This window comes from Antechinus flavipes, chromosome 6, assembly GCF_016432865.1.
Source record: "Antechinus flavipes isolate AdamAnt ecotype Samford, QLD, Australia chromosome 6, AdamAnt_v2, whole genome shotgun sequence".
Taxonomy (NCBI): Eukaryota; Metazoa; Chordata; class Mammalia; order Dasyuromorphia; family Dasyuridae; genus Antechinus; species Antechinus flavipes.
In genome coordinates this window covers 180,455,376-180,476,759 of record NC_067403.1, presented here as the reverse complement: position 1 = coordinate 180,476,759, position 21,384 = coordinate 180,455,376, and the positions used below count along the sequence as shown (strand labels likewise).

The 21,384-nt window shown below is 38.3% G+C and overlaps 1 protein-coding gene across 3 annotated transcripts in view; it reads right to left on the bottom strand.

Moving 5' to 3' along the window:
- Window positions 1-4,144: 4,144 nt before the first annotated feature.
- Window positions 4,145-21,384, bottom strand: part of PDE5A (phosphodiesterase 5A) — a 194,408-nt gene continuing 177,168 nt past the window's right edge. For all 3 annotated transcript variants that reach the window (XM_051966434.1, XM_051966435.1, XM_051966436.1), the window contains exons 17-21: window positions 20,483-20,560; window positions 17,773-17,836; window positions 15,762-15,836; window positions 15,293-15,376; window positions 4,145-9,827 (exon numbers count right to left, since the gene is read on the bottom strand). In XM_051966434.1, the coding sequence (XP_051822394.1) occupies window positions 9,690-9,827; window positions 15,293-15,376; window positions 15,762-15,836; window positions 17,773-17,836; window positions 20,483-20,560 (439 nt within the window). In that variant the 3' untranslated portion in view covers window positions 4,145-9,689. The remainder of the gene's footprint in view (window positions 9,828-15,292; window positions 15,377-15,761; window positions 15,837-17,772; window positions 17,837-20,482; window positions 20,561-21,384) is intronic.

The following is a 21,384-nucleotide window of genomic DNA, read 5'->3' as shown; positions in this document are numbered from 1 at the left end:
CCAGAGATTTCAAGTAAAATAAGGCTTCCAATAAAGTAGGAATGAAGAGGGGCTGGCAGCAGTAGATGTCAAAGTTTATTACCAAAAAAAAAAAAAAAAAAAAAAAAAAAGATCAAAACCATTTGATAACTTTTAAAAGCCACAAAAGCTTTTCAGTGGAACTGATCAGATAAAAAGAATAGGTACAGAAGCCAGCTGCACTCAAATATTGTAACTAAAATTTTGACTTAGTCCAACCATTATGGAAAGTTATTTGAAATTTTGCAAATTATTAAAATGTCCATCACTTTTGATATAGAAATTTGCCCTGTTAAGCATGTAGCTCAAAGAGGTTGATGATAAAAACAAGGCCACATCATATAAGTTGTATCTGCATTTTTTTTTTTTTTTTGGTTATAGTAACAAAAGAGATGTCCATTTCTTAAGGAATGGCTAAACAAGTTGTGGTATATTAATCGAGTAGCTTATTACTGAATTGTAAGAAACAAGAAATGATGAATAAAGGAAAAGGTGAACTGATACAAAGTAAATTCAGCAGAACTAAGACAACACATGATATCCACAATGAACAAAATAGAATAAAAATAAATAACAACAAAACAGTCAAAATGGAATGCTGTGAAATTTAAATGACCAATCATGGATGACTTAAAGGAAAGTCATGGAATTGCCCCTTCCCTCCTCCCTTGTAAATTCACCCCATCTAGAGTGGTAATAACAATATTCAGATTAGGGGATAAAGAGGGTCAAATAGAGTCTAACTAATCCATTCTAGAGAGTCAAAGGGAATGGATATTGGCCTTGGTCCAAGTCTCAATCCAAGAACGAGGTTAGAAATATGAGTCAACAGAAGTAAACATAGAAGACTGCTGGACTGATTGCTTAAAATGCAGGTTTGGCCATACTTCTCTACTACTTAGTATATTCCATTGGTCCCTTATCTCCTCCAGAATTTTATATAAGTACTTATATTTAGCATTTAAAGTGCCTTGCAACTTTACCCCATCTTCTCTATCCACCTTTATTATACATTATATACTTCTTTTCCCACATATTTCAAGCCAGTCAAAAACCTGCTGTTTCTTACATGATACTCTATGTCCGTATGTTTTTATGACCTTTCATGCCTAGAATTCATTGATATATATATTATTATTATGTAATTAATGCAATTATATATCATAAATATAATGCAATAGAATTATTAATATATGATCACAATGTAATAATTATAATATTTATCTTTATTGTTTTATTCCAGAATCTCTAGTTTCTTGCAAGAGTCTGCTCAAATATCTCCTTTGACATGAAGCCTTGGATTTCTCCCAGCTGCTAGCACAAATTTTCCCCCAGTTCCCCTGCTTCTATTATATATGCCACTATTTATATGTACTTGTTTTCCTCTTTTCACTAGATTATAAAACTAAGATTAATTCAGTTCCCATATATGTCCATATCTCCTTTCTTTCCTGATTCTTCCCTTTGTGATTATCTTTCATCTTCTTTGTATGCTACATTCATTTAGCCTATTGGAACATGAATGAAGTTCTTGGGGTAAGGGATATTTTTGACTTTTTTAATATTCCCAGCACTTCACAGGATGCCCAGCTAAGAGCTTAATAAATGTTTTTGACTGGATGACTTTTGTCTTGATATTCCCAAAACCTAATATAGTGACTAGTAAATAGTAGGAACTTAATGTTTGTCAATTAAAGGAGAATTGAGAGACTGTCACTTATCCTCTCTGGGACTCAATTTTCTCATCCATAAAACAACGCTTAAATTCTTTCTAAGGTAACTGCTAGGATTTATTTTTCAGTCTGTTTTAGCTGATATTTTCTAAGGATTTTCTTTTCTTTTCTTTTCTTTTATTTCTTTTTCTTTTATTTATATGTGTTCCCACATTTTGCTCAATCATTCTCCAGTTGACAGATATTCACTTTGTTTCCTGTTTTGGGCTACCACAAGAACTATTGCTATTAATATTTGGGCATGTTTAGGCCATTTTATTTTTGGTATCCTTGAAGTATATATTCTGGGTCAAAATGTACAAACAATTTACAAAATTTTTTTGAATAACTTCAAATTGCTTTCTAAAGGAGTTTCTTTGCCTGTGTTCTCAAAGCCCTAACAGCAATGACAACTTTGAGCATTTATCATCTCTGCCAATATAATAGAGGAGGTAAAGCTCTAAAGTTGTCTTAATTTTCATCCTTTAATGATTTGTTTTTTTTTTTTGCTTTAAAAAGAATGTATTTATTTATTTAAAACAAATACAAAACAGAACAAGAAACTTAAATACAAAATAAAAGAGGAAAAAAATAGAAAAAAATTCTTTTTCATGTGCACAGCAGAACATGAGGATCCAAAATATGAAACAATACATTTCTATTTCAAGAAAGCATATATAATAAATATTAACATTGTATTCTGAACTGTCCAGTTTTTCTTCCCTTTCTTATAGGGTATCCTTTTCCTCTGCTGTGTACTTTTTAACTTTATTCTTTTTTTTTCCTTCCCACCCCTCGCCCCAAAGCAGGCTACAGTTAAGTGCAAATGGATCACTTTTTCATGATTTTTGACAATTCTCCCCTCCTCTTCTCTTACTTCCTTCTTTTCTTTCATCTTCCTCTTGCTCTCCTTCTCTCTCTGCCACTCCTCTGAGTGGGCATATATATTTGTTATATATCTGGGTATTATATTTTTTGGCCATTTAAAAATATATCTTAGATATTTGTTGCAAAAATGTCTGCTTTGTTTTGTTTTTGCAACAACTATTTATTTGTGCAACGGCCCTGCAAGAAGCGTTAGGCAAATGGTCATACCTGATTAAGGTTCTAGTACCCTCTAGTGGGCAATCTTATCTCTTCAACAGTAATATTTTTTTTTCTTTATTTTTTTGAACTGGAAAACCATCGTGGACTTAAAGTAGAATAAAAGGACAGAAAAAGAACTTGAAGATCACAGGATGCTGAGATTTAGAACTAATCGAGACTTAGAAGTTTCTTTACAAATGAAGAAACCAAAGTCCAGGATATTCCATGACAAAGGTAAAATTTGTACTCAGGTCCTAAGGGCAGTGCATTATGGTAACTTTTTCATGACCTGGTCCTTGGCCCAGACTGCAAGAGCAATACAGCTAAGATTCAAGTTTCCAATTTGAACCTACCCTTTGGCATAATTGGTAGTATCCAAATGTTTGCTTCTTGAGGCTTATTATATGAAGGGCCCAATCAAGTCTCTTAAACATTTAGAGTATTAGTTCTATGAAATGGATATACTTCATAGTGGCATTGAGTGAACAGAACTTTTTATATCTTAAAATACTAAAGGAACATGAATGATCATTGCTGTTTCCTGTAGCATCATTAAGTCAGAGCATATTCAATTAAATCAACCAAGTTGATCGACTCATCTTTCTAAAATGTCTTCCAAGTAAATATAATTTGAGTTTTGATTGTCCAAATATGAAAAGACTTTGATATCCTGCAAGTGCACATGTATGTGTATGTTGCAAAACATTGTATGTTAAAACTAATTGATAGAGATTGGGTGACAAAAGAGTACTGGCCCTAATTGAAAGTGAAAATATATTTATCAAATGCATGACAATCACTACATTTTCATCTGACATCAAGAGAAGAATGTTTAGTTTGAAGCCACAAGACCTTGGAATGAAGACACAGTAGAGATAATAAAGCATTGATTCTAGGAGACAGGAAGAGCTGAGTTCAATTTTTGCCTCAGACTCATAACTCTGGGATGGACCATAAGGAATTCACATAACCTCTCTCAGTCTTATTTCTGCTTCCAAAAAATAGGGAGGAGAATATCACCTATCTTCTCGGATTGTTGTGAGAATCAACCAAGACAATATATGGAAAGTCTTTGCAAACATTTATATGTTATATGTTAACTATTATAATCATTAGTCATTGCTTGAATTTGTGCAGGTTTCTTGGTCTCTTGGTCTTTTATGAAATGGGTTCTTTGAACTAGATGATTTCTCAGGCTCCTTTGAATTTGAAAGCTTATAATAATGCCAGTTATCTGGAACAGAGAGAATCTGAAGGAGTTAACAGCCATTTCCCCTTCCCCACGACCAGCCAGTTCCAGGCATCATAATGATCACACAAAAGTGAAATTTTAATTGTTCCTCATCCTTTTTTATTTTTCAAAGAATGAAAAACAGTACAAAGAATACAATGAGGAGGTAAGTGGCAAGTGAACAGTATGGACTCCCATGGAAAACCCCCGTAGGGGTTTTTTCTTTCACCAGTTGGTTGGAGAACAGTCCAACTCAACAGGGCCTTACATTTAAGTTTGTCATATAAGAAAATTGTCTGAAACAGGGAGTAGGGGATGAGAGAAGGTGTGGGAAAAGATATTAACATTCAAAAAACCTTTCAAACTATTTGAAAGTTAAACATAATATACACAGTACCCTTCCCTCCCACATCCTAGTACAAAAATAGTGTCCAGAAACTATATATTTGTTCCAATACTTTGAAAAAGTATAAGAATACAAAGAAATACTAACAGTGGCTAGTGATGCTTCATTGTGATTTTTAAAAAATTAAACTATTATGTAATTTATTTTTAAAAAGTATTTACACTTTCAGCTACATTCATTAAAACATGTATACACAGGCTTTTGGTAGGTGTAGGAAGGGAGAGGGTGAGCTCAATGCTATCTTCCTTTCTTTATATGGCAGAGCAAAAGGAGTGTGGGAAGGTGCTTACTTAATACAAGCCAAAAATTTAACAGCTTAGGATGTGATTTTGACTTCCAAGTGTATGATTCCAAAGAGCCACAATCTAGTTTGTATAAGGGAAAAAACAAATGTCTCTGCATAGTGGGATGTTGCACAGGCCTCCCTGACTTATCGGTCTTTGACCCCAGGGGATGATGAGGTTGATGACTCAGCAACCCATTTCCAGGCTCGTCCTAAGTTCTATATCAGGAAAGGTCTCATGGAACCTCATAGCATGCACTTAACAAATGCCTGGGAGCAGTGATGGGAGCAGAGAGAATATTATCTGTCCTAGATTCTACTGAAAGTCATCAAAGTTAGGAACAGATAAGTCTCCAGAGGTGTCCTTTGTTCACCAGAAAGTGCTCTCTTTTTCCTTCTCTCCCTGTACCCATTCAAAGCACTTGACCAATTGCAGAAGAGGATAGCCATCCCATTGCTTCAGCATCCTATTTCAGCCATGCAGGAAAAAAAAAAGCCAACCGCAGCATTGCTGGCAAATATTACAGTAATTCGTATATCACTAGCAAGAGCAGAAAGGAGGGGAGTGTGTTAAAAGTGGAAAAATCAAATCTTGTGAAAAGCACTGAGCTGTGAACAAAGAGACAAGTCCAAGGCCTCCAGCTCCTGCACTATACACTTCAAGTGAGCAGTGGAAAGTTATGGCAATTTCCTACTCTCCCTCCCACCTACCCATGCCTACCCTTGCTCAGATATTTTTGGTACTTGCTTTTGTTTTACTTCTAAGGGGAGATCACCGGTGGTGACCACATCACCATTATCCTTAAGAATTAAAAAAAAAAATTCATCCTTACCAAATATCTATAATGGAAATATGGAAAAGGTATTTTCATCTTTGCAAAGACTAGACAGTTCAAAGGGATATAAGAAAATCTGCATTAGACCAATGTTCTATATCCAGTTTTGGGGAGAAATATGGCAAATGCTTTTCCATGCTGCTGAATTCAAAGACATCAAGTGTATGGGTTCCCAAGAATCCTTAATTCCATTTACAAAATCTCTTAGTTCCCTCAGGCACAAAGAGATTCAATGATCTGCACAAATCCTCAACAAGAAAGAAAATACCAGTTCTATGAAAATACTAAAAGTCTGTGGAAAAATCTTATGAAAATGCCAGGCCATTTTACCAGAGAGTAACAACATATTACTCTCAGCTTTTGCATCTGTTATTCTTGCTACCACATAACAAAAACTACTTAGAATGTGTGCTTTATTTCATTTTTTAGGAAAAACATTGAGGTCACAGGTAAAAGGTGCAACAGAAAACCTGGACAAGAATTGTAGTTGAAAAGGCAGAAGAGGTTGTGGCCCCATAGGATAGCAAAAACACACATGATGATGAAATCACAGAGCTTTAAGGATCAAAGTAGTCAAAACTAAAAATGACCTTTTGTTGTCTATATAGGGAAGAGAATAGGAAATAGGCATTTGTCTTAGCAGCTAAAATTTGTGCCCGTTTCTACACAGATTGCATGAGTCTGCTATTGGATGCTGTTCAAAGGGTCAACTTAGGTAAGGTCAACACAAAGTTGGCTGTGTGTTTAGGGGTGAATTTTGGGTTCTAATATCCCCTCAATTATAAACAAGTTAAGATCTACTTCACAGCGGGAGTTTGTCTGCATAGAGGAAATCAGAGCTCCTTAATGTGATGAAGTATGGTGGAGTGTGCTGGCCATAGAATCAATAAGACCTGGGTTAGAATTCTGCCTCAGACATCCACTGTGACCCTGAGTAAAACTCAAACTTTCTGGGTCTCAGTTTCCTTATCTGTAAAGTGAGGGGTTGGGCTGAATAATCTCTGAAGTACTTTCCAGCTCTAATTTTAGGATACTAACTAGCCAGCTAGATGTCCCTATTTTGAACAACAATCGAGAACATTAACTTTAAAATTTGCTTGGCACATAAACTACTTCAATGGAAAGGAGTCAGGGGAGTCTTTCAACTTCTGCATGAATTGTGGTCTCCAACGGATAAACCTCAGTTGGAAGAGTATTTTTCCTAACCTCTGGGACTCAAAAGTGGGAAAACAGCATTAGAAAATCTCTGAATACAAGCTAAATGTATCTTCATTTCACTAATAATCCACAAAACATCTTTTAAAAAATCATTTTTTGTTTAGATGAAAAGAGTCTAAACCAATGAAAAATGACAATAACTCAAGTTATGGAAAAGGGTATCAATACAGATTCTGAAGGCTATAGGGGTATGTGAAAGCTAGGGTATGTGATGTGGCTTTTCCCCTAAATTCATGTGATATTTAAAGGATGCCAGAGTCTATCTAGTCCAGCTCTATCATTTTATAGTGGAGCAAACTGAGATTCAGTATCCAAGGTCAGAGATGATGCCCACTTTGGGGAGATGAGCTAGCAGACCTAAGTAACTAGTTTGAATGGTAATCTGAATCATTTACAAGTTCTGTCTTGAAGGAACAAGGGTCACAATTCTTATCTCTACAAAATGCCATAAAGATCAACCACTGTACGTCAGTAGTAAATCCTCTGGTAAGTAGCTGGGAGTTTATCAGAGTATTTTATACCCCGACACAGAACCAACTATGATTATTAAGGGGGTACTTAAGAAAATATTGGCTTTTGCCAAAATCATGAGGAATTTGTATCTATACATCACATATGCATAAGATCATGTTACCTGAAGTATTTCAAAAACTAAATTTCATCTTGAACTTTATGTAGATACCTATATGAAATAGCCATGAGCCATGTTTGTGGGAAAGAGTGTTTGTGTACTATATTATTATTGATGCTGGTGTGGCAAGGTAGGCTGCTAAGGGCCAGATGTAAAGTCAGAAAGAGTTCTGCCTCTGACACATGCTGGTTGTGTGACTTTGGACAAGTCATTTAACTTTGAAGCAGTCCCAGGAAATTGCCTAAGAGTGTCAGTTATAGATGAATTAGCAATCTACTTTAGGAGAAAGAAGTTCTACACTAGAAATTCTCAGGTCTGGACAAAAAGCAACCAAACAAAAAACACTCTTCTAAGCTTTTCTGACTAAGGGTGATGGGAACTATGGAAAAAGACATTGATATGGTTGGTTGGGGAACTCCAGGCCTCCTCCTTTCTACTTTCCAACTTTGCTTCATTCTGCATGCCTGCTTTACTAAGGCACACTTGGGCTCATTTAAAAGCAGCTTGATGGCACACACATAGAATGGGAACTGTCTATAATCCTACCAAGGAAGTTTATTTATACATACAAAGTTCTGTGGGAGAAAGATGGCCGCCAAGTAACATGTCTGAAGAAATAAGGAGAAGTGCATCATTTCTATGAGGGTAGGGTTGGGCCAATCTGAGCCCCTGGAGCAATTTCCCTATGTTCACTGAACCATAGACTAAAGCAACTTACTTCCACATAACTCAGGGTTTTGTTTATGGCTAGGAGATTCCAAGGTCCCCTCTGCTATTTCCCTTTGACCCTCAATAGCATCACGTTATGAGTAGCCAAAAGAGATCATGATGACCTTTTGATACTTATCAAAGTACAAGGATTGTTGTGTTCTCTTAGCTGCATTAATGATTAAAGTCTTGTCTTAAAGAAACCTTCTGGGATTCCTCAGTGAAAGTAGGAAGGAATAGTTGCTTTTCTTCCTTACCCACAGTTGCCCTTTACTCAGGACAATGTTGGATTCCTTTTATCTTGAATTCATCGTTTCATTTTGAAACTTAAGTTACTGAAATGAATTTTTAAAAGAAGCAATCTGTAAGAATATTTTTAAAGAAGGAAGGTGATTTTTGCAGTCCCTAGTGGAAGGGAGGAACTTCCTGAAGCTTATCTAAATATTTTTCTCTCAGACATCTACAATGCAATCTTTCTCATCACAAAACTGACTAGACTGTGACACTGGATAAGTCACCTGCTCCATACTTCAATTTTCTTATCTGTAAAATGCAAGGGCTGATTGTACTTAATGCCCTCTATGGTCCCTAACTCTGGATCTATGGACTCAGATTCGAATTCCTCTTCTGATGCTTACTACCTGTGTGACCTCAGAAAAGTTACTTACTTAGCCTCCCTGGGTCCCACTTATCCTATCTGTAAAATGCGAAGTATCTGAGGTCCCTTTATTCTCTAGAATTATAGTCCTATGGACCTAGTAAAAATCTTGCCTTTGATGTGTACTACTTGTGTGATCTTGGACAAGTCATTTAGATTTGGGGGCCCGTGACCTTATCTTTAAAAGGAGAGGGTTGGATTAGATAACCTCTGAGATCCCACCCAGCTCTAACAAAAGGATCATTATGTGTCTTCTGTGCTCACCCCCACTATAAATTACATGTACGTCACACATTTCCCAATACTGTAGAATTCTGAAAGTTGTTGAGTCGACACGATTGTGATCTGCGAAGGCATCGGTGATAAACATGCCTTCCAAATCCCCACAGGCCAGCCCTGTCCAAAGTCAGGCTCGGACAACAGCCTTCTCTCCTCTGTATTCTCAAACACTGAGGAATGGACTGTTGATCCTGGCTCCCCTAGGAAGAGGGAGAAGCTGCCAAGCATTCTTGAAGAACTGGTCATTCAGCCACAGCAAAAACAACCAGGGACACAGATGGACAAGGCCAGGGCCAAAAGTTTCCCGGAGCCTCCCCAGACCTCCCTCAGCAGAACCTGAGCACTGAGAGCAGTTTTCTGCCAACTGTGGCTACGGTGGGCAAAGCGGGCCGCCTCACTTCAGTGGTATAAAGACATATCCAGACGATATACACCAGTCCCCTAAAAACACGTCACACTATGCCCTTCAAAGTTGTGCAAAAATAAAACCAAACGTTAAAAAAAATACAGCAGTGGCAAAACATATACCCAACTCATACAGTGTCTATGAAAACTACGTATCACAAAATAGGACATCTTCTGTGTAAACGTAAACTCTGCGTGCTCAGTCTGTCAAAGGCCCCTCAGTTCAGCTTGGGTTGGCTGCTCTCCCCATTGATCAGGTTCTTCTCCTGCTGCTCGGCCAGGGCCTGCCATTTCTGTCTGTTCTTTCTACAGCCATCTAGCAGAGGGAAGCAGGCCTCTGAGACGTGTACCAGGGCCTAAGGAGAGAAGGAGAAATCAGATGTTGGAAGGAGGCGGCCAGAGAAGAAAGCTCTTGCCCCCAAGCCTTGGTTCAGAGGCTGCAGCCCCTACTCAGTGATTTGTGAAAAGAACTCATGAGGAACTCATCAGAAGTTAAGTGGATACATACGAACATCATCGAGCTTGGAAAAGCCTGGGAAGCAGCCTGCATTGAGAACGGGGAATTGGGCTTTGAGTCAGGAAGACCTGAGATGCTGCTTATTAGCTGTATGACCCTGGACAAGAATTTACTTGTCTGTACTGATTTGTCAAATGAGGGTACTCGATATCCTCGAAGGTTCTTTTAGCTAAAATTTTATGATTCTGGGACAAAAAAACCTCTTTATTGATAAAAACATGAAGAATGCCCCTGTTTCTCCCTCTATCTCTCTCTCCCTCTACCCCGTCTCTGTCTTTTCCCCTTCTCACTCTTTCACTCCCTTTTTCCCTTTCTCTCTCTCCCTCCCCATCTCTTCCTTCCTCCCTCCTTTCTCTGTCTGTCTCTTTCTCTCCCCCCTCTATCTGTCCCTCTGTCTCTCTCTGCCACTTTCTCTCCCTCTTTCTTTCTCTCTCTCATATGCATGCATGCATATAGACATTACACACACATACACATACGGTATATTTACATATACACATGTGTACACACCCACCCATCCACACAATACACACACACACACTGATCCTGCTAAAGAAATGATATCTCTGTTCTGTATAGGTGCTACTCTGGGAAGCTCATTGTCCAGCTGATCCCAGAGAGATCTCAGGGAAATAGGGGCCTGTAATTCCAGAATGGGGGATATTCTGTGCTTCATGACTGGTGCTGCTTGAGTTGGAGGTGAGAAAACTTGCTTGAGAACCATAAGAAAAAGTGAGCTATTCTAGCGACAGAGTAGCCTGGCCCAAGTTGCATTTAGGGAGGAAGTATGAATTGAGGAAGATTTTGGTGGTTGTAGGTAGGACTTGTAGAAGGAAGAGAGAAGAGATGGAGGGAGAAGCGGGGAAAGAGAAAAAAATACAGAGAAGCTTGAGAAAGGAGGGGAGGGTAAAAAAAAAGGAGAGAAGAGAGAAAAATGGGGAAGGAGGAAGAGATAAGAGAAGGAAAGAGAGAGGGAGAAAGGGGGAAAGGAGAGGAGAGGAGGAGGGAGCGTGTGAGTGTGTGAGTATGTGAGTATGTGTGTGTGTGTGTGTGTGTGTGTGTGTGTGTGTGTGTGTGTGTATGAATACCAATTATGGAAGTCCCTGGATATGCAGAAGCATTAGGCAGGAGAGAAGCAATCCCCTCATCCTTTTCTCTTATATAAAACAGATCAGCTGCAATAGTGGACTTCAGAAGCTTCCTCATTTCTGCTTTGCAAAGAGAATGTCTGGGTCCAGGGAAGGACACCAGATGCATGCAGGTGGAGGAACATGGGATCACAGATTTAGAGGCAGAAGAAATCTTGGAAGTCATGAAATACAACTGCTTCATTTTACAGATAAAGAAATTGAGGGGGCAGCTAGGTGGCACAGTGGGTAGAGCACCACCTAAAATCAAGAGGATCTGAGTTCAAATCTGACCTCAGATACTTAACACTTCCTAGCTGTGTGACCCTGGGCAAGTCATTTAACCCCAATTGCCTCAGGGAAAAAAAAAGAAAAAAGAAATTGAGGACTTTGAGCAGAGAAGTGATTTGTCACACACTTAATAAGTATTTAAGGCAGAATTAGAACCCAGGGCCTTCCATCTGTAAGTTCCCTCCCTTACCCACTATATATCATGCTGACATAGCTTCTGACCAGTAGCTATTTGCAAGACTCAAAAGCTCTAGCCTGGCACCCAATGCTGGAAGATCAGATCAGAAGAAACAACTAAGTTAAAGTTGGCCCAGGAGGTTGAATTAGAACCCAGGGCTCCAAAAGCAGTGCTTTTTCTATTACTGTGTATTTTTTTTTAACAATGAAACTTCCATAGTAAGAATTCACTGCCTTCTTTAGTTCATGGCTACAGTGACTATGATGATCAGTAACTCCCTTCTCCCCTTTTATTATATTTTCTTTTGCCTTTTTTCTTTCACCAAAGAATTAAAAAAATAGGTAAATGGGAATACTATAGATTGAATACCACCTTCCCATGATACTCATTGATTCATGGCATGGGGAAATTTTCTGGGACCCTGCCTATCAGGCATGAGGATGGAAATTAGAAAGGGAAAAGGTACGAACAAACGCCAGGGGGAGCTGTGTGGATGCAATAGAACTGAGAGTATTGGGGAGAGGGGAACTGAAGATGTTGGGATGTCTTTGAGCAAACTTCTGCCGGAGAGCTTAGCAGCACAGGGGCAGAGAGAAAGGCTGAGAAGGAGGAAAGAAGAGGAACTCTGCTTCTTACTGCTTTCTGGCTTTGGGCTAGGTACCTGGCTTGTTCTTCAGAGCCTTATCTTCTGCAGTAATATGGGGTCAGGGAGGAAAGGAGGATTTGGGAGGGATTAGTGGAAACAACACTAAATGAATTCTAAAGGGTTCTTCCAATGTGGGAAACTTTGGTTGTTTTGACTTTCGCCGCATTATGCCCCTTTCTCTTCTCTGTGTGCTGGCTTCTTTATCAAACACTAATAGTCATGACTGGAAAAGGCCATTGGCCTGAGAAAGACAAGGGATTGGATCCTAGTCTTAGACAAGTTATTTAACCTCTTCACTTTGTTTTCCCTGTTTTTAAAGCGAGGCAGTCAGTTTAACTGTTGTGGGACATTTGGGAGATGTCCATCTTTCTCCTTGGCCCTCCATCTCCTTATCAAATAGAGTTGAGCCAGATAGTCTAAGATCACCCCGACAGCTTTAGATTTTTATGGTCAATTAAGAATTATAATTATAGGAAATATATCTTTCTTAATATGTACACAGAGAAGTTATTTCATTTGTTTCAAAGATACCCTATTTATAACACACTTAACCCAAGAATTACTAAAATGAGTATCTTAGAATAAAAAGACACATTTGTGCATATACATTTTTATGTGTTCACATGTACACCCAACAAGCACATTCATGCTCATATATGAACATAATATACATGTGTAAATATATATATATCCATTCTGTTTTTTACTAATTTCTACTTTTGCATGTATGTATGTGCATGTGCACTTGTGCACATGTGTATATATGGTTCAGGGAGTTTAACACTAGGAGGTCCTACATGGAAGACCAAAAACAGTTGATTCCCCGGAACCTTCTGATTAACAGTGATGGGAAATGGATGTGTGTGTGTGTGCATATGTGTATATGTACACACTATCAAAATTAACAGCAGTAATGAGTAAAAGGCAAGTAAGCCTGTCTCATGACTGGATTAATTCAGCATAAAAGGGAGTATATAGTCTTAGTACTAGAAATAAACAGCAGTGATGAGTAAAAAGCAAGTAAGCTTGTCTCATGACCAGATAAAAGGGAATATATAATCTTAGTCCAAGAAATTAACTTCTAATTCTAATTTCCAACCTAACTTAAGTATGTCCAGCTGTGAGATGGTATGAAAAGCTTACTGGATTTGGGACCAGTAGTTGAATCCCAGACCTTACATACTTGAAAATGTAGTAGTAATTCTCACTTTACATTTGGGTGTCTAGAGTCCAATAATGTGCCTGACGAATTACTCAAAATTAGCCACACTTAGAATTCTTTATGCACTGTGCACCATTGAACATTGCATTAACAAATTGTTACTCTGGGGAAATCACTTGACTTCTCAAAGCCTCAGCTTTCCTACTATAAAATGGGATTGATGATACTTGCACCTCATAGAGCTAAAGATCTGGTTTTAAATCCCAGCAGCAGCAGCAGCCCCATTATATCACCATCATCATCATCAGCAGCAGCAGCATCCATCACCATCATCACTACCACCATCATTACCACCCCCTCATTATCTTCTCCTCATCCCTCATCATCACCATCATCATCATGGCCAATATTCATAAAGCATTTGAAGGTTTTCAAAATGCTTGGCGCATATCACCATTTTACTGGATCCTATTTGATGAATAGATGTTGTTCTAGTGGTCAACTGGTTAAACCACTAGTGAGCAAAATCAGCCTGGGTCCGAACCAGCATAGGCCCATGGACAAAGTCTGAAAGTCCTCATGGAGGCCCAGGGGAAGCAGTGAAAGCTGAGCTCAGTTTCTTGTCCAACCCATGGGGTGGGTGAGAGATGTGGCCACATTCTAGAGATAAAAGATTGGCTGGCTGGGAATTAGGAAGAAAAAGATGAAAAGGTAGAGTTCTAGCCTCCTTCAAGAAATGAAGGAAAAAGGGAACTGGGCTTCTCAAGAACTAATGATGTCTCTATGAAACCAACTTCTGTCCAGTGATGAGGGCCTGGATCACATAGATGCAGGATAATGGCTACAGAATGAGATTAAAGGGTAATTAAGGTGGGGTAACTAGAAGTGATAACTGAGTGATATTTAGGGAGGAACAACATCCCACAATCTTCATGAGGATAGCAGGGAAGGCATGTGGGGCCCAAGGAAAAGCTGGAAGAAGGCTATGTTGAAGTTGAGCCCCATGGCTACATGGGAAGTCACTCAATGTATTAAGTCCCCTCAGTGTCACTATCTCTCTGAGGCATGTGGTAGAGAGGTGAGAGCCAGAAAAAGTCTTGGGATTAAAATCTGATTCTAGGCATACCAACTCAAGCCTTCCCAATTTCAGTTTCCTCATCGATAAAATGGGAAGGAAAGAAGTACTTATGAAGCATCTATGAGCCAGCTATTGTGTTAAGTGCTTTACAAATGGAAGCTCATTTGAGCCTCAAAACTGCTCTGGAAGGTAGGTGCTATTATGACCTTCACTTTACAGATGAAACTGTGACAAAGGTGAAATGATTTACCCAAGTTCACACAACTAGTAAGTGCCTAAAGTAGGATGTGAACTTAGATATCCCCTAATTTTGGGTCTAATACTCCATTATGCCACCTAGCTGCCTCAGGTTAATGAATAAGTTAACAATCTCAGTCCTAGTCAGCATTTTTAATGTGAGGGATAGTGTGTCTTAGTGGACAGAGTTCCGGATCATGAAAATGTGGGTTTTAATTCTGCTTCTGACACCTCCTGGGAGGGTAACTCAGGATAAATCACTTAGCTTGTCTAGTTCTCCATTTTCATATCTGTAAAATGGGTAGTTAGTTCTATTAACTGTAGCACTGACCTCACAGATGTTTAAATGAGCTTTATACAACATGTATATGTACACTCATATATGCATATACACGTAAATATATAGCACTATTTTGATTTTAAAATATAATTTGTCAGGCATGATAATAATATCAACAATTATCACAATATAAAGTATTAGTGCAATATATTATAATATTATATAACAATAAATAATTATCATAATGCAATATTAAGTAATAATAATTAAATACAATAAGAATTGTTCTGCTTTTTTATGAATACCTCATAGAGTTGCAAGCATATGGCATCTATGAATCCAACTTGCATACTTGGGATTTTATTTTTCTTCTCTCTGTTCATCAGATCCTGAAAACAAACCAAGACAAATCTGCCTTTATTTAAAGACAGTGTAAGAGGAGGGATTAAAGAAGTTGAACAGGCTATCTGAGCAGAGCTGCCCCCAACCAAACAAGCTCTAGCCTTCTTTTCTGTTTAATCCCACAAAGAACTGCCTGTGTTCTGTATCTGACAATAGGCATGATAATGAATGGAAAACATTTATTAAGCACTTACTGTATGTTAAGTGCTGGATACAAATGCAAAATGCAAGATGGTCCCTGCCCCCAAATTGTTTACATTCGAATGGAGGAAAAATGATGATGAAAATTAGATTTTCTTGGTCTAATTCCAAAAGGATACAGATCAAGGACAGCTTGGGACCCTTTGATCCATCTGAGGCCTCCCTACTTACTGTGGGCTCGATGTTCAACTCCTTTCGCTCTCTGTCTCCTTGGTCAAAAAATTCTGCAGCTACCAGCTCTGCTATCTGAAATAGACACCAGAGATCTCAAAGAGACTTATTGGGCTAGAATTTGTTTAAAAAAAATCTTTCAACATTCAATCCATTTGAGTTTCTCAATCGCAATGATAAAATGCCAGCTAAGCAGTAATGAGCAAAAACAAAACAAAACAAAACAAAATCTAATTATTTATCAAGAAAAGCAATGTGGCCTTGTGGATAGAGCACTGGATTTGGAATAAGGAATATATTCATTAAAATCCTGTCGCAAGTGATTTGGGACTAAGCTCAAAAAGTTATCAAACTGTGCATACCCTTTGATCCAGCAGTGTTACTATTGGGCTTATATCTCAAAGAGATCTTAAAGAAGGGAAAGGGGCCTGTATGTGCCAAAATGTTTGTGGCAGCCCTGTATGTAGTGGCCAGAAACTGGAAGCTGAGTGGATGCCCATCAATTGGAGAATGGCTGAATAAATTATGATATATGAATATTATGGAATATTATTGTTCTGTAAGAAATGACCAACAGGATGATTTCAGAAAGGCCTGAAGAGACTTACACGAACTGATGCTGAGTGAAATGAGCAGGACCAGGAGATCATTATATACTTCAACAACAACACTATATGATGACCATTTCTGATGGACCTGGCCATCCTCAGCAATGAGATGAACCAAATCAGTTCCAGTAGAGCAGTAATGAACTGAACCAGCTACACCCAGCGAAAGAACTCTGGGAGATGACTAAGAACCATTACATAGAATTCCCAATCCCTATATTTTTGCCTGCCTGCATTTTGGATATCCTTCACAGGCTACTTGTACACTATTTCAAAGTCTGATTCTTTTTGTACAGCAAAATAACTGTATGGACATGTATACATATATTGTATTTTGACTTATACTTTAACATATTTAACATGTATTGGTCAATTTGCCACCTGGGGCAGAAGGTAGGGGGAAGGAGAGAAAAAATTGGAACAAAAGGTTTTGCAAATATCAATGTTGAAAAATTACCCATGCATATATCTTGTAAATTAAAAGCTATATAATAAAAATAAAAATAAAATAAAATCCTGTCTCAGGTATTTGCTAGCTCTGTGACTCTGGTCAAGTTCACTTAACCACTCTGTGCCTCAGTTTCCTTATCTGTAAAATGCGAGTGATAATAGTGCCCACCAGGCTTGTTATGAGGACAAAGTTAAGGGTTAGCTATGCATCAAAGCAGCCACAATAGTGTGGAAATGAGTGAGCTTCCCCAACCAATCAGAAGGTGAGGAGCTATGTATGCTGAACACCTGAGAGCAGTGGGACATGGGTTTCTTTACTTCCGTAGGGCTGTATGGGATAGGTCAGAGTAGTAACATGACCTCAAGTCTCCACAGAGAAACAACCTTAAGTAAATGTAAATAGCAAAAGAAGTTTTCCATGGAAAAACTTGATTGTCACTTTGGCTTATGCTGGCATTTTGCCTTCTTTGTTCTGTTTTGGCCTGAGGTTGGGGTGGGGATTCGCAGTGTTGCTCTGTCCTGCGGCTGCCCAGGACAACTGACCTCTAGCGAATATATTCCTCCTTCCCCCCTGCAATTAACTTAATCAACCCTAATAAAACCTATTAATAATCAAGCTTGTATGAGACCCTTTTTCTTTGGTAGGTCAGTACTCTCCCAGAGGATACACCAGCCTTCAATTGTCATAAATATGGCAGAACAGATCTGCCCCCTTACATCTGGTGTAGTGGACAGAAGGGTCAACCTCCTTACACAGGCTTTCCATGAAATTTATTATTAGGTGGCACAGGAATTTTAAGCTGGGGAATATGGTGCACGGCCAACGATTCTTTGTAAATATCATTAAAAATAGCCAGCCAGATCTTCCACACAGACCTCAGCCAGCTCTGAAATAGAATGTATTGTTAGGATGGCTGTCTAATCCATCAAGTTTATACAAATCTGTGACATACCCGCTGTTGAACAGGCCACGGCTTGGTTATTGCAGAGAGATCACAGGCCGTCATCAGCATTGCTCTAGAGGGGGCAGAAAGACAAACACCAAACTCCTTTTGGTTACTCTTCGAGGAAGGTGGCGTTCCCCAAAGCCCTTCTCTGGCCCCTCATCAGAGAGGACTCTGCTGGCAAAGTGCAGGCCCTGCTCATGCTGGAAAGGCCTTTTGTGACATTGGAGTCAGAGTCAGAGGACCGGGTTTCAATCCCTACAATTGCTTATTTTCTGAAGGACCCTGGGCATGGCACAGCTTGGGAAGACACTGATTTAGTTTCCTCAGCTATAAAATGAGACTCAATAATCTCTGAGTTCCTCTCCAGCTTTCAAGCTATAATCCTATGATTTTATGCACAGATCCTGCATGGACTTTTATTTGATGACCAGTATAGCTAAGGTTAAGGAGGCTCATGGTTGCATTGGCCATAACTTAATGAATTTTTCAACCCCAGCAATGGTTAAAGACTCTCCCAAGTCATTGAAGGATTCTGATCTTTACCTAGGGAAGGCAACACCTTCACAATATGTCTTCCTCTATTTCAATTCCTTGGGAATTTATGATTTTTTCAATGTAGGTATATTTTCCATTGAAACACACTGTCTCATGAACTCTTGGAGATTAAGACAGTAAAGATTTGGAAGCCAGCTTTCTGGGGATGGCCTTTTAAAATTTATCCAGGGTGGTATGTGATAGCTGACCAGGGTTCTTACTGTATTGGGAGGAAGCTACTAAGTATAACTTTTGAGAGTCCAAGGTGCCTCCATTAGGATTTAGGGGAAGAAAGTAGACCTACCATAGACTAGGATTTAGTATGATGTTTGGTACCTAGGAGGTGCTTAGTAAACACTGACTGACTGACTGACAGTTACAAATACCAAGAGAATTCAGCCTGAGAGGGCGTGCAGAGGGTAGTGGCTCAAATGCTGCATTTAAAGTTAAGAAGACCTGGGTTCAAACTTTGTCTCAGACACTAAGTGTGAATGCTGTAGCCAGACAAGGAAGGTCACATTCTACTGAATCAAAGGTCAGTCTCTTCCCTCGACTTTTCTCCTCCCCCTAAAATAACAGATGTAAAGGGTTAAGTAGTACAATGGCTAGCACATTGACTTTGGAGAGAATCAGAACAACCTGAGGTTGGATCCTGCCTTAGATATTTCCTAACTATGTGATCCTGGGGCAGTCAACTACCCTCTATGGGCCTTTCCTCACTAAAAAAAAATTTGATCCTGGATTTAATGGCCTCCAAAATTCAGTTAGCACTTTATGTATCAAACTTTAAGATGGTGAAGTATTTTAATGAATAAAATCTTTTACATATCTTTGTTTAGTAAAGCAATAATAAGAGTGATGTCCATATGACCTTATTGGCTACTGGATTGTTGTTGTTTTGGTCAATGGTCTGACTCAGTGCTTATCTATCAAGAAAAGAAAAGACTTTTCAGTACTAAACTAAAATGAAGTGGTGGCTTCTTCAGCCTAGTATAGAGGGATAAAGCCACTCTGCTTATTAGTGATGATATAATCATCAGAGAATGGTTCCTGGAGGACTGATTTCTCAATTTTCACTTGAGGTCTGTCTGGCTCTTGACAAAACAAACAACATGCTAGAAAATTTCTTGTACAATATTCTCTCTTGACAAAGAGAGCGATAGAGATAGAGATTGATAGAGAAATAGAGAGACAGAGAGAATATTGTACATAATATAAAAGTGCCTTTAAAATTTGAAGAATTAGTGTCTTAGGCCTTTGTATGCTGAAGTTTAGTTGTATATACAACTGAAATTCTTTTCTCTGTCTCTTTGTATCTAAAATTTTAGAACAAAAATTTCAGCATTTATACACAGACACACATATATATAATATACATATTTTTAGCATATTGTTTGTCTTGTCAATTCAAGCTCCTTTAGATGGGAAATTTCAGTATTTATAAGATATTATAAGCATATATACCCATATGTGTATATATTTTTTGGCACATTCTCTGCCTTGTTAGAATTTTAGCTCCTTGAGGAGAGGGTCTGTCTTTTTGTCTTTCTTTGTATCTTCATGCTTAGCATAGAGCCTATCTTAAACTAAATGGTTAATAAATATTTTCTGAGTGACTGACTGACTGATTTTCTAGTCTCCCAGTTTGCAACCTCAGCATTATTCACATTTATTTCAACAACACAATGGAGACATGGTTATCTAGCCTCTGCTTGTAGAACTCTGGCAGGCCAAATTTTCCTATCTCCTAATCCCCATAAATATATAGTAATTTGGGAAAGATCTAATTATTAGGAAGTTTTCTTTATTTCTTTATTAATTTATTCATTCATTTCTTAAATTTATTTAATTATTTATGAAATACACCATTCTGTCTCTTACTATCTGAAATTTTAGATGGGAATTTTCAGGATTTCCTTTCCTAAGAAGGAGACATGGAACAGGCAGGCACAGGGCACTATTTTTTTTACATTTTAAAAGCACTTCCTGAATGAAAAGGCAAGTGTGTTGATGGGGGCTCTTGAAGCTCTCTTACAGACCTATTGGTTCCAGCTTTTGATTTCTGAATAGGTTGGAGGGCTGTACTTACTGTGCTGCACTAGCCATCACATCAGTGATGTGAGATGGCAGTTACTAATTGTAGGGACAAACTCATACCTTCAAGAATGCTACAATGACTTACAAAAATAACTCCTTGTGCTGAGGATCTTCAAAGTTGAATTGTTTCTTTCTTATAAGTTCAAAAAATTCTCCTCTTCTCCTACAAAATAAAAGAACATATTTCATTGGTCTCAGAGTCTCAGCCTAAACTCTTTGCTCAGAAAGATTTATTTAATGAAATAAATAAAATTTGATAAATTAAATAAAATAAAATTTAATAAAATGGTAAAAACTGGTCATTTCATGTTCTTGAAGTTAGGTGCAATTAATCTGTCATTAAGTATGACTCTTAAGCTAGGGAGATGACTAGAGACATGAAAACATGAATATTTTCAAGGAAAATGTTTCCCAAGGGGAAATACCTTCATAGGGTCATTGGCTCACATATCAGAGCAGTAAACAATTTCTAAACACATACAGGCCTCTCTTGAGCCACCCAAGACAGCATCTCCAGATCCTGTCACACACCTAGATTTACAGGACTATAGATTTGGTACTGAAAGGAATCTCAGAGCCTGCCCAGTCCACATGCTTCACTTTTCACATGAGGAATCAAAATCCAAGATCAGGCAACTGGCAAGAGGCAGGATTCAATTTCAGGTTCTCCAACAGGGAGTTTCCGCTACCCCTAGCATCCTAGAATTAAAATAATAAGTAAAATCTTATATAATTAAGAACCCAAATGGGTAATTTCTAACATTTATGTCTTATTGCCAGCTGAGGAAAGTGTACATTTTATTTATATGTCTAAATGCCAGGATTCAATAAGCGCTAATTCAATAGGTAGACTATAGACTAGAAAGAATGAACCGTCTCCAGTCAGAGGCCCAGGGTGCAAATTCCAATTCTCCTTCGTATTGCCTGTGTGACCATGAATAAGATCTTTCATCTCTTTGGGCCTCAGTTTTCTCTTCAGTTAAAATG